We start from the raw sequence: 13576 nt of genomic DNA, 5'->3' as shown, positions 1-13576 counted from the left end.
GGTTTTTACAGGAAGCAGGGTACTCTTGAGGTTGTAGCTGGGCACGTTACTGTGAAGGGGGCACCTGGAAATAGGCTGCACAGGGGGTCTTGGGGGCAAGTCTGAGAGATCCCCATTGGGGTTTAGGTCACAACGGGTCTTGAAGTAAGGGGGCACAGCTGGTTCTTCGTTAACCGGGCCAGGAAGCTCGGGTGCAGAGTGGCTAGGGCGGCTGGGTTGGTGCGCAGAGATGCTCCTTGCGGTTCGAGTCAAACAGCCGGCAAGGTCAAAATCAAGACAGCTGGGCCACTAATGAAGTGTGGCTCACTGGTTAAAGGAGGCAGACCCTTAAGCAGAGGTCAGACCCGGGACCAGGGTTCAGTTCCCGACGCGGCAGGGTCTTGAGCCCAAATGCCCACGGACTCGATAATTCTCGCTTCGGTGCCTACTCGAATCACGGGTTCACACTCTGCAACTCTGGGCAATAGCTTACTTAATCTCCACTACAGCCCCCCCTCGGCGGGATGCCTGGCTTTCTCCTTGGGGATGCCCAGTACGGGTTACCTCACAGGAAAAAAGCCAGGACGGGTTCCCAAAGCAAGCGCCTTGAGACCTTGCGGGGGTAAGGCGCTATATAAGAACATTTGACATTGACAAGTGGGTCTCAGTAATGCTGACGTCCCTAGACAGCTGCTCGGTTGTGGTGCTGTGGGAATCTGGACAGGACTCTCACTTAGGGTGTATGATGCAGGGCGCCCTGTACCCCAGGGGTTGGTGCTGCATGGCTCCGGTTGATCCTAGTGTCATCACACTCCGTGGGGAGACGGATCTGACGTCCCAAAGCATGAGCACCTTCTCCTGATCATCTGCTGTGTCGGTCGGGTTGTGGGGCTGCAAGGCATGGACCGGACTCTGCTTGTTGGGGGCTCCGAATCTGCGGGGAAGTAGCACCTGTACTCCAAGGGAGACTGAAGGCGATTTTTGGAGATCTGGCAGGCTGCCCAAGGCTTTGGTGGTTCTCCATCTTGCAGGACGAGTCACTCTGATGCTATTGTCGAGAGAGTTGCGAGCAGGCAGGCAGGGGTTTTCCCCAAAAGTTCTCTGCTCTTCTGCTGTTTTCGATTGGCAGTGACTTTTCTTTGTCCTTCTTCTTTGATCCATTGAATCTGTGTTGTTGGGTTCATGGGTGCCACCTAAAAACTCAATTTAGGGTGTTAAGGGGAGTGACAGGTAGTAGCCAATGGGCTGCATACCTTTAGGATGTCTATACCCTTTATATGGTCATTCCCTCGGGAAGCGGGCAAATCCCTGACCCTACAATGCTAATTCCGCCCAAAACAAGATGGAGAAAGCTGAAAGATGGGGTCCACATCAGCTAATCCACCTTAGGGGTGGTGCTGGCTTGATGTGGACACACCTCCTGATCTTCATAATTGTTCTGCCTGTTTTGCTGCCAAAAAGTGCGGTCATGATAGGGGGGTGGGCCTCTCCAGTATCTGGACCAATCTGGGTTTCATAGCATAGACAGCAGGACCTTTGAAGCTTCCGCCGTGGAATGCAGTTCCTGCTTGGAGGAGTTATGGACACCTCCACTCCGAGCGGGCTTTGTTCCTGACCTCCAAGAGTGAAGGCTCTCACCCCAGGGGGTGGGGTGGGGGGGGGGTGAGGCAGTTGTCTATGGTAGCTGGCTGGTCGAGACCCATCAGTGAACATACTAGGGTCAGTAGGTTTTCAGGGTGCCCCTCTAAGGTGCCCTTTGGGTGCATATATTATTCAATCCAGCACTGACATCAGTGTGGGTTTATCAAGATAATGTGTTTGGTACCAACAACGTTTCAGTGAAACCATCCTTTTGCTGGGGAACTCTTTTTCACCATTGTTCAGCACATATACTTAAAATGGCTTCACTGGTCACTTTTGCTGGGAGTAACTGACCTGGCCAATACAATGGCAGATCTGCTCATGCAGATACGTCCACATAGAGTATAGTGCACCCTGCCTTATGGCTATAAGGCCTTCTGTAGGGCTAACTTACATATAATGTATGCAGTGCAACTACCACCAGCAGTTACTGGTTACCTGCCCTGGGGGCTTCCGGTTGTGGAGATGCTGGTTAGGTTGGTAGCTGTTCGCTCTACCCTGGTGGAAGGAAAGGGGGGCACCTACAAACATGGTGCAGAGTGGCACTTGGAGCGCCCAGTGGAAGGCTCGGGTCACAAGGGTCGTGGGGACAAAGAGGTACAGCTAGTTCTTCGTTACACGGGCTGGGGTTCCCTGGTGCAGAGTGAGGAGGTTGGCTGGGCTCTGTGCATCCTAGGGGCTTGGGGTTGTCGGCCTTGTCGGTAAGGGCGCAAAATCAGGACAGCTGGGCCACTTTGGAGTGGGTCTCTGCACTACTGATGTCCCTCAAAGGCAGCTTGGTCCGAATTGGACTCTCACAGGCTTTGTTTGCTGCCACCTTTCCGGTACCCCGAATATTGGTCCTGTGCGGCTCTAGTTGGTCCTAGTGTCCTCACACTTGGTGGGGGACAGATCGGAAGCACAAAATCCTCTTCCTGGGAGACTGTTGCGTCTGGTTGGCTCTGGAACGACAGTTTGGTAAGCTTTACTTTGCATTTTCGGTACCTACAGACTGCAGGAGAGTAGCTCTTCTACTCCAAGGGAGATTGCTGCCAATTTGCAAAGGGCTGGCCACCTTAAGGGTGTCTACACCCTCTTTTTAGCCACTTCCTGTGGCAAGTAAGCAAAACCCTGACCCACAAAGCTAATTCTGCCAAACCTAATATGGTGGAATTCTAAAAGTCGTGTTCACATCAGGTATCCCACCTTCGGGGTGGTAATAGCCTGAGAGGGGAACATGCCTCCTGACTCACTAATTCTCCCACCTATCCTGGTGCCAAATGGGCCCTGGGGCCGGGGGTAGCATTTCTCCTGTATGGGGAAGCCTTGGGTCACATATCAAAAGCGGTAGAGGTCTTTGAAGCCTCCTGTCTTGATATTACTTAGCCATCCTGCTTGGAGGAGGTGACAGTACCTCCGGCTGGAGCAGGCATTGTTTTTGCCCTCCTCGAGCGTTGGCTCTCACCTGCAGGGGGTTCAGAAACATGTCTGTGGTGGCAGACTGGTCCACACCATCCAGCACACGCTCGTGGTTTTCAGGGGGCACCTCTAAGGTGCCCTCTGGGTGCTTGTATAAATAAATATCACTAGTTTCAGTGTAGCCAACATGTAGCTGGAGAACTCGTGAATACCAGTGTCCAGCACATGTACTCAAAATGTCTTCCCAGTTTACTTGTAATATCGAAGAATATACTTGGACATCACAGGGGCATATCTGCTCATGCAAATATGTCCACACATGTAGTATAGTGCACCCTGCCTTAGGGCTTTAAGGCCACAGGAAGTGTGCTATGTCGTGTCTTCGTTTCATCATTTTTTATTGACAATAAATGTAATATGCATGAAAACCACGAGTACATACAAAATATCATAATATCATAGAGTAACATGAATTCATATAGAGTAGTAATAAAAAGGGAATAATTTGTGTCTTCACTTTTCTCTGCGCCATGGCACGCATCCTGCTATGGATGTTTGCATGTTGGTGCTGAAGGGTCCCTTAGGGTGGCACAATAAATGCTGCAGCCCTTACGAACCCTCTTTATTTTACGGAGTTTTATATAGCACGAACTTGACCCGAAGGTATTGGGTTTCAGAGCGCGTTACATTAAGACACATTCATTTTTGTTAGGCACTGGGAGATTTAAGTGATTTGATTTGCCCAGAATCACAGGATGTTCAGCGTCCTTGCTGAGACTCGAACCCAGTTCCCTAGATTCGATTTCGACCGCCCTAGCCGTTAGGCCAACTCCTCTCCCCAGCCTCTCTTTAGCCTCCTTGCCCTAGGTACTAGCAGCATCATTTGCTAGGGGGTGCTAAAGGTATTGCCAATTGGGGGAACAGTTGTGCAGTTTTAGGGAAAGAGATCTGTCACTGGATAGCAGGAACCCAGTGCACTTCAGTCAACATTGCATCAGATACCAGGCAAGAAGTGAGGGTGACTGTTTCATAAACAAGCCACTTTCCTAAACTCATTTTCATAGTAGCCTTTCTTGTACAAAATGCAGCAGAGCTAACCTGCTCTTGATGGGTTGGGCATCTAGTTAATCTCCAAGCACTTGAGCAAAGCCACACACTTTCTTTTAAGAAAGCGTGTACACCGTATGGAGGTATAGTTATTGTGTCACAGATTCAAAGGCAGTGGATACTTTTTTATGGTTTAATTACTGTTTTCCCAGTGAGTCGCTTTCTCTACTGAGATTTCAAGGGTTTCTGTCTAAATCCTTTGGTTTAAAGAAAAACCTGCCCTGGCCTTGTTAAATTCATAAAAGTATTACTTGCATTCTGAGCCCTGGTTATTATTTTCATTTTAAAATGTACATTTTGCCAAAGTCAGATTTATAAAAATAAATATGCTTTTCCCTTTTTTGAGTGTTGATATATGTTTATTGCATTATTTTAAGCACATTTATTAATTTCACCTATTCAATGTATTTCCTTCCTAAATGTGTTTTGGGTCTATATGTGAGATAACAATCTTGTACCTTAAATGCTTTATAATTTCTGTAGGATGTTGATCAGGAGACTGGAGAAGACCTGAATCCTAACAGACGTCGCAACCTTGTAGGTGAGACCAACGAAGAAGCTTCAATGAGGAACCCTGACCGACCAAGTCATATTTCACTCGTTAATGCACCAGAGGTGGAGGACGATACATTAGAGAGAAAACGTCTTACAAAAATATCTGATCCAGAGAAATGGGAAATTAAACAGGTATTAACTGTTCTTCCTTTATAAAAAGTATGGCACCAAATGATGGCCATGTAAGTTGTACACTGCATAAAATAAGTGTAAAATTATTACTTTTGCAAAACCATTTTCAAGTAGATGCAAACAGTGCACATACAAGGACTGTGAACCCTTGTATCCGCACTGTTTGCAGCAACTTAAAAGTGCTTTGGCAAAAGTAATATTTTTTTTACATGATAAGCAAAATTAATGTAAAGCAGCTGTAGCAAAGTTACACGTTGGAAGGTTTTTGTGTCCTAAATATAAGTTGCTCATTCTCTTCTGATCGCTGTAGGAAAGTGGATTATTATGTGGGGTGGTTATGAGATCAAGAACAATCTTTAGAAATTGAAAGGGTTTTTTAGCTTATATTACAATGGCAAAAATCCTATTAAAGGGAACCGGAGATATGATTTTTCAAAGGTAAGTAAAATACTCTAACTTTAATCTTTCAGATGCAATATATTGTTGCAAGCAGTTAGGTCCAGGTTAACAGCAGTTGCTACCAGCTAAGCAGATCCTTTTCTTTGATGGACCAGAGTCCACTTCAACCTCAGGACACTTCCTCAAGAAGATTTGGTCTTGGTTGCCCAGCAGGCACCTAGTCGTCCAGTGTTCAGAGCACTGGGCTTTCGACAGGAGCACGCTTCTTTAGAGTGGCCCTATCGTTTAACAGGAGGCTAGCCACCTATTCATTTGTGTTACTTCCTCCATCCTGGCACAAGTGGAGCTCTTTTCCATGGGTAGGCTGTTATAACTTTTTCCCCCTATCCTGTTCTTTTTCCGTCTTTTTCCCCCACTGCTTTTCCTGTCAATTTGGAACCCTCTATTGAAGGGCACTTAGAATGTTGGCATTGTTAATGAGAGCATCCCAGTGAAGCAAGACTGAAGACACTGGATCTCTCACCGATGTATGTTGAGTAAAGTATCGTATCTTTTACACATCCTGCCTATGAGACACTTTTTTCAATGATGACGAGGATGGGATGCTACACAGGGGACAATATTGTGTCTTCACCGATGAAGCATTGAATTCTCTGCATCTCCTTTGAAGACAATCTTGGGTATAGTTACTTCTGCATATGATTTTACTGTTCCAGACTCACACTGTGTTGTTTCTGTAGGTTTGTGGTTGTCATCGGAAATACAGCCAGGATGACTGTCAGTTACTTTAACGGCTTCATTTGTGATATGTGTTACAACAAACAAATTATGGACGGAATGCTGACAATGCAAACATTCTCCCTCTGTCAAAAGATCTGGGTTAAATCCATTGTTCTTTTGCCCACTACGCCACCCCAGCTTGGACCCAGCCACATGCAAATCAGTCTTGACTCTGTGCCCCATGGGAACAGTCCAGACCGAACTGCCAGGCCAGATCCTCACTGACCCGTAACAAGCATGCTGGGACCGATTTCAGGATATGTCATCCTTCTTCAGCCAGGCTAGCTTGAATCCAGTGGCTCAGTGAGCAAGGGACCCATGTCTGGGCATACCCATACCACTTAGGGCGAAAAGTGTTAGAGCAAACAAATGATGAACGGAATGCTGACAGTGCAAACATTCTCCCCCAGTCAAAAGATCTGGGTTAAATCCACATTTCTTTTGCCCACTATAGTTGCTTAATCTCCACTACGACGGCCCACCCGCTGCGGGATGCCTGGCTTTCACCCTGGGGATACCCAGTAGGGGTTATCTCACAGGGAAAAAGCCAGGATGGGTTCCCAAGGCAAGCGCCTTGATGCCTTCGGTGATACGTGCGCTATATAAGTCGCAATACATACGCAATACATACACTATGCCACCCCAGTTTGGACCCAGCCATATGCAAATCAGTCTTGACCCTGTGCCCCATAGGAACAGTCCAGACCGAACTGCCAGGCCAGGGCCTCCCTGGACCGGAAACAGGCATCCTGGAACCGGTTTTAGGGTATGTTACCCTTCTTCAGCCAGGCTAGCTTGAATCCAGTGGCATAGTGAGCAGTGGATTTAGGCCCAGATCTATGTACGGGGGTGAATGTATGACATTGTTCTGCATTAAGTCCATCAATTGTACTTTTTGCATTTGTCACCTGAGTGGGACGGGTATGCCCAGACGTGGGTCCCGTGCTCTCATTTCCATTGGAGTCAAGCTATCCTGGCTGATGAGGACTGAAATGCATAAATTCAGTACAGTTAACATTGTTACAATTACATAAAATAGAAAGGAAAAAGTAATTTTATAAAGACTGTGGAAATAAGGACCTTTAGGCCTGACTACTCTCCCCTTGACTAGAAGAAGTTTATTTTATAAAAAGGACGATCTCTGGGCTTTGCCAGCAGACCCATACCTTAAAGCCTGGATGTAAGGTTTACATCAAAGGAACAGCAGAGCTCTTCTCCATGGAACGGCTTTCTCCAAGTGTGGTAAAACAACATGCAACAACGTAATATCAAAGCACAAGTCTTATGTACTGCAGCTGTGTGTAGCATGTTATTACTAGGTGCTAGGGACTGGCCAGAACAGAATAGCAAGGGGCATTGTTGATCGACCTTGCACATAGTGTTCAGACTACTCCAGGAAAGGCAGGGAACGCGAAAGCAGCCTGTTCTCTGTGAAAGGCACAAACAAAGTCTTGCAAGAATAAAGTCATGTAGTAACATGCACGAAAACAACATCATGGCAGCGAAGCTCATGCTAACTTAGCAATGTGGACAATGTCCCTAAGGGCCCATATAACAACCTCCACTTGGTATGGTCATAGGACATAGACAAAGGACCAAAACAGAGTTCAAAAGTGAAGCAGAGTTCAAAGCTTTTGAAAAAACCAAATTGGCGAAAATCGAAATAAAAAAGAAACAATATTGTCAATAGTTCATATTAAAATAGAGTGCCTCCTGGAATAACAAAGTTATTATGAAGGAGATCTTATGAAGGATGTGGGAAGTCCATCAATGTGTATGAACCGGGGAATGCAATTCCCTCCAACAGATCATCCCTATCGTTGGTAGAAAAAAGGGATGCAATCCAATTAAGGAAGTCAAAGGCACAAATGTGCTTCCCATAATCAGAGGCATCTAAAAGCATAAGTGGGCAGTTTGCGTTATATTAGAATAAACTTTGTTGCATGATGTTCTGCGTAGCCACACAGACATCCCATACAGCCAATACTCCAAGTGCAGCCGCACGCGCCATACGGCCATCCCCAGAACAAGCCTGGTCATGAGCCTCTAAGGGCCCATCAACAGGATAAAATCCGGGACTGGACATGACGCGTTGGAGAGGCATACATCCATTGCCCAATAAAAGGGGCATTGCCGGCAGTAAAATACTGGTTGCACGCAAGTAAAGTAAGCAAAGCGAAAAGTTAATCCATAACGGACGCCAAGCGTTGATAATGGCAAGCATCCAAAAACGTGTTGAATGCGATCACGGTACAGCTGCAATTGGCTTGGTCTGTGCAGTACCACAAGAGGAGCAGCCATTACGCAGCAGGAACAGGAGAAGCAGGATTCCAGCACCTAACGCCAATACTAAGGGAAAGCCTCCAAAATGTGCAAGGCCTTTCGTGTCATAGGCATTAAATATTTGGTGCATTAGCCCCCCAAAATGTTGTCGGAGGCGGGTGTTCAGAAGGGACTGTATCTCACTAAAAGTCCTAGCCACCTGTAATTTGAATGTCTCTTGGGCCAAAGTGAGAGACACCTCTTGTTGGGATAAAAGCGCTTTGAGCCTGCCCAACTTGTTAAAATCTGTTTTTAAAGTCGAAATGGAAGGCCAAATTGAGCTATCTAGACTCCCATGCGGGAGTGGAAAAGCACATTGCTACAACAAGTTACGCGCTGAGAAACTGTTACCAAATACGGGACTCCTGTCCTTAAACCACAGCAGTCTTCGTTGTTCAAAATAAGATAACTCCCATTTATAAGCAATGTAAAAGCAGGAATTATTGACGGAACTGGGGTCCCTTTAAAAAAACAAGCAAGATTGGGTGCTGACACATTACACATGCCGTGCAACTTAACGTGTTTGCATACCAGGGAATGTCCTATTGTGGAATCTCAGTGCTCCCCTGTAGGAAACACTTCTTTATCCTCCCTCTGACATCTGTAACTGAAAGGTAGGGACCACAATTCATGTAGAAAAGCACTACCGAGTGGTTCAAAACTGCCAAATGGAAATTGTTGCATGCATGATTTCAATTGAAATAGCGAAAATAAATCATGCATGCAACAGGGAGAGAGATAACCCCATGAATTAACCAACCAGCAGAGTCCATTTCCGCCACCGAGAACGGCAATGGCTCTAATTGTTCAATATGCAATGGTGTATATGTAGCATCGTTCATGGACAGAAATATTACTTTGAACAATAACAGATTAAACAATATTGTCTGACGTATAAATGCGTGAGGAAAGTGTGTTAATTCTGTTGTCTACTACGGCAAGGACTTTTTCTAAATTGGCTTGATCAATTTGGCGCAGACGAACAACAGCTTCAATCTGCGAAAGTTTCCAAATTTCATTGTAAGCGGCATAAATAAATCGTTTTGCTCTTGGCCCTAGAATGAAATCAGCCAAATTGATGTCATGTAACAGCAGAGAAAGATGTTGCTTCACTGATGTGGAATGTTCAACCATTGTTGGCATAACTTACCCACCGAATATGTAGTGACCGAATGTGTAACGATATACAGAGGATCAGGTCTAGTATGAATGAAACCGGACGTAACATTATAAAAACACATTTGACATGCATTTGTATTAGTTTGCCACACTAGCCACCCATAAGAATCAACTTCAGAGACATTGAAAGTGTCATTTCGAAATAAAGCTTGTAATGCCATGATGGTATAATTTGTGTGAGTACGCCAATCATCATATTCCACCAAGGACGGAATAGATGGGGTATTTAAATGTTTTACAGTTGCCAGGCCAAAACACATTGTTTGGTACACTGTATCATTTAGAAACAAAATTTGCGCTGGGATCAGGCAGGCATGATGTAAAGCTTCAGTTCACTGAACCTGCCAAGGCTTCGTGCCCCAGATGGATTTTAAATCAATAGTCTCTTTCCAATGATCATAACCCTGCATAGCCAATTTATTTCTGAACAAGTTGGTGTAAATCCATTTAGTGTGGGTCAACATAAATTTGGATTGTGAAGATGGCCGAAGTTTAAAGTAATAGGATTCTGGATTAGATATGTCATAATCTGCAAAAAAAAAAGTGAATTTATCCCTAAGAGTTTTAGAACTCCCCTCTACGGGAGTAGGACAATGCTCCCTTTGTGTAAAATTAAAAACAGGTCTCATTGTGTTTGTTTTATGGAAAAAATGATGCCCATAATGTTGATAACAAAATAAATCCCCATAATTGGCTCAATTTGAATACAAATCTTCAGCAACAAAAGCAGCACAATATTTTAAATCTGAGCGGACTGGCAAATAATGTCCTCTTGTTTTCCTTTGGCTTCAAACTGTCATGGCTGATCATGTCCCTGTGGTGCAGGTTGACTTTTGCCACGATCTTGGCTTTCCCCTCCTTTGACTTGAGAGCAGATGTGTCCTGTGATTAACGAGGAGAACGCTAATCAGGGTCTTGAAATCTATCAGGAGTCTTAATTTTCGCTCGGTCGCGCAAGTCAGAAGTACGCTCAGAAGACTCTGGTGTCGGTGAACCAGCACCCAAACCTTGCTTCTGTTGTTGCTGCCCCTGTTTTTTATTCTTCCAGTTCTTTTTAGGAAAGACCGGACGCCCATCTTGATCAGTCTGGGCTTTTTGTTGAATTTGAGATTGAGTTTGAGTAAAAGGTTTAACTCCCAAACTATTGCGGCCTATGGTCTTATAAGCCTTTGCAATAATTTATGGCAATTCGCTTGGTTTGTCTGCATCAGGGACAACCACCAAGCAGTTTGCCACTTGAAAGCTTACTGCATCGCCCAATGATCATATCAGCAACCACGTCGAACACCCCCACCAATCACGCTTTGGCTCTGTGTTCATCTTGAACACGTTTAATCATGGAGGGGAGTACGGTCATGGAGGGAGTGCTGAAACCTTCGAATATACCGCTGCAATCACCTTGCCCCAGGTGTTACAATCAGCTAACTCTGGAAGTAAGTCTTTTGGCAAACTTATAGTCAAAATCCTGTGTTTTTCCACAGGAGAGGTATTTGGAAAAACAGCTTCTAGTTGTCCAACTTTTTCAGCAAGCCAATAAGGTAACTCATCCTTATTCTGTGGTTTCTTGTCCATTACTGAATTAACCATAACGAGACTGATAATTACACCACCAGGTCCCGCAGGTTGCGCAGCAACGCCAGGTGGTCCCACCTGGAAGTTGAGCGACATGAACTGTATAACTGCTCTATGCACGCGTATTAAAGACGTATGTAACACGCAGAGTTCTGTAAGCGTTGCTGTTGTCAGCTGACGCAGGTGAGGGGTATACCCATCCAAAACGGGCCACGTGGCCCCATCTATCTATAAAGGACCTAAACGGACCTGCGTTATTGGGTGAGGAAGGGCGCCATTAAACCAAATTTGGTGTTGCCAAACTGTAAGCGGAATCTCAAGAGCCCGATAGGGCTGATAAGCATAAGGAAGGGCCGTAGGCGTATATCCGTGAAACAAGTTATCTGCTCCATCCCCCGCCGGAAAGGTGACCCAAGAATAAAGCACTTCGAAGAGGTAAGCAGCATCCGCTTCTACTACAAAAATCAGCGCAAACACCCGCATTGGGGACTCTATTTTTTACTCAAATATGCAGTGAGTGCTTCCCTATTAGGGCCCGGAATTGCGACCGCCATAATGAACAATAAAGAACATCATTGTAGAGCGCTTGGACGCCTCAGGGCAGCTATGTGCGCTCTACAAATCGGAATTCATTCATTCATTCATTCATTCAGCGCGGCAGTGCAATAACGGGTCAAGAAAAAGAAAGAAACCTTTTAAAACGTCAAGCTTGAAAAAACCTAAAAAAAAAATCAATATAGGAGGTTGCACCGTCACAGCTGTCTCCGTAAACAGAAGTGAGGGTATTGTGGACTTGCACAAGCACTACTCAAGAGTTCGCAGATAAGAACCAGACCAAACGTTGGCGGCGCCATGTTGCAGGGATTCTGCACATACGCAGAACTATGCGCAGGAAAACAGGACCTCAGTGAATTGGGGTGTACCAACCTACCACATCAGCACCCAAAATACCAAACCGACTAGCTATAGTGTCTCATTCGTTCTCCTCCAAATATCATGGAGCCACAAATGATTAGACAACCTGGAACACAACACTCCAGACTCTCTCAGGAATCGCGGGAGCAAGATGTACTCTTTCACTCACTCACTCACTCGTACACAATGAGAATAGGCAGAGTCACTGAAATAGTTCAAAATGTTTATTGTAACTATCGTGCTCTATAATACAGTATACGTGCCACTACTAGCAGCAAAATGCATAAACTCAGCACAGTTAGCATTGTTACAATTCCATAGAATACAAAGGGAGAAGTAATTTTACAGAGACTGTGGAAATAATGACCTTTAGGCCAGACCACCCTCCCCTTGACTAGAAGAAGTTTATTTTATAAAAAGGACGATCTCTGCGTTTTGACAGCAGACCCATACCTTAAAGCCTGGTTGTAAGGTTTACATCATAGTAACAGCAGAGCTCTTCTCCATGGATCGGCTTTCTCTAAGTGTGTTAAAACAACATGCAACAGCGTAATATCAAAGTATGAGTCTTCAGTACTGAAGCTTCAGTACTGCAGCTTTTTCAACTGTAATATCAAAGCATGAGTCTTCAGTACTGCAGCTGTGTGTAACATGTTACGTCTAGGTGCTAGGGACTGACCAGAACAGAAAAACAAGGGGTATTGCTGATCAACCTTGCACATCTTGTTCAGACTAAACTCCAGGAAAGGCAGGGAACGCAAAAGCAGCCCGTTCTCAGGTGAAAGGCACAAACAGAGTCTTGCAAAAACAAAGTTCGATCTAAAAAATAATGCATCTTGGTCATCTTTTAATACCTACAATGAAGAATCTATTCTTAAAATGCTTACTGCACTGAACCCGGCTAATCACTTCACCGACCCTCTCCCTCCAAACCTCGTAAAATACTTCATCCCGTTGTTGTTGCCTCTAGGGGCCAAGATTATAAATAACTCCCTACGCCAAGCGGGCATTCCTGACACATTCAATGCCGGGCAGGTATCCCCCATCCTAAAGAAACCTACCGCGGACCATGCGAACTTAAACAATTACCGCCCTATATCCAACATCCCTACCTTGGCCAAACTCCTAGAAAAATGTGTACACCTCCAGTTGGTAAAACATATTGAAAATTTTAACCTATTCAACAAATACCAATCAGGTTTCCGTGCAGGTCACAGCACTGAATCAGCCATGACTCATATAATTGATGATGCTCTACAAATCCTAGATCAGAATGGAGCCAACTTCCTCATCTTGCTAGACCTTTCCTCTGCCTTTGATAGCATCAAACATGAAAACCTGATCGATCTTCTGAAACACAGAATGGGACTATCTGGATCAGTTCTAAATTGGTTCACTTCGTTCCTCCAAAATAGATCGCAACTATGTAAGGTCAACCTCTCACTGTCCAAGCCCGTCCCGGTCACGTTAGGAGTTCCTCAAGAATCTTCACTATCCCCAACACTGTTCAATTTATTCATGGAACCACTCACTGAAATTATCAACTCTTCTAACGTGCATTATCACATGTACGCCGACAACACACACAACTATACCG

General features: G+C 45.1%; 1 protein-coding gene across 1 annotated transcript in view; it reads left to right on the top strand.

Annotated features, from left to right (window-relative positions):
- The window catches only part of DHX8 (DEAH-box helicase 8), a 276052-nt gene that overhangs the window by 88150 nt on the left and 174326 nt on the right, over positions 1-13576 (top strand). The window contains exon 8 of the mRNA XM_078645297.1: positions 4609-4812. Coding sequence (XP_078501423.1) covers positions 4609-4812 — 204 coding nt within the window. The remainder of the gene's footprint in view (positions 1-4608; positions 4813-13576) is intronic.

Source organism: Lissotriton helveticus, chromosome 5_1 (genome assembly GCF_964261635.1).
Source record: "Lissotriton helveticus chromosome 5_1, aLisHel1.1, whole genome shotgun sequence".
Classification (NCBI taxonomy): Eukaryota; Metazoa; Chordata; class Amphibia; order Caudata; family Salamandridae; genus Lissotriton; species Lissotriton helveticus.
The sequence above is the reverse complement of the archived record's forward strand: the minus strand, read 5'-3'. Positions and strand labels throughout refer to the sequence as shown.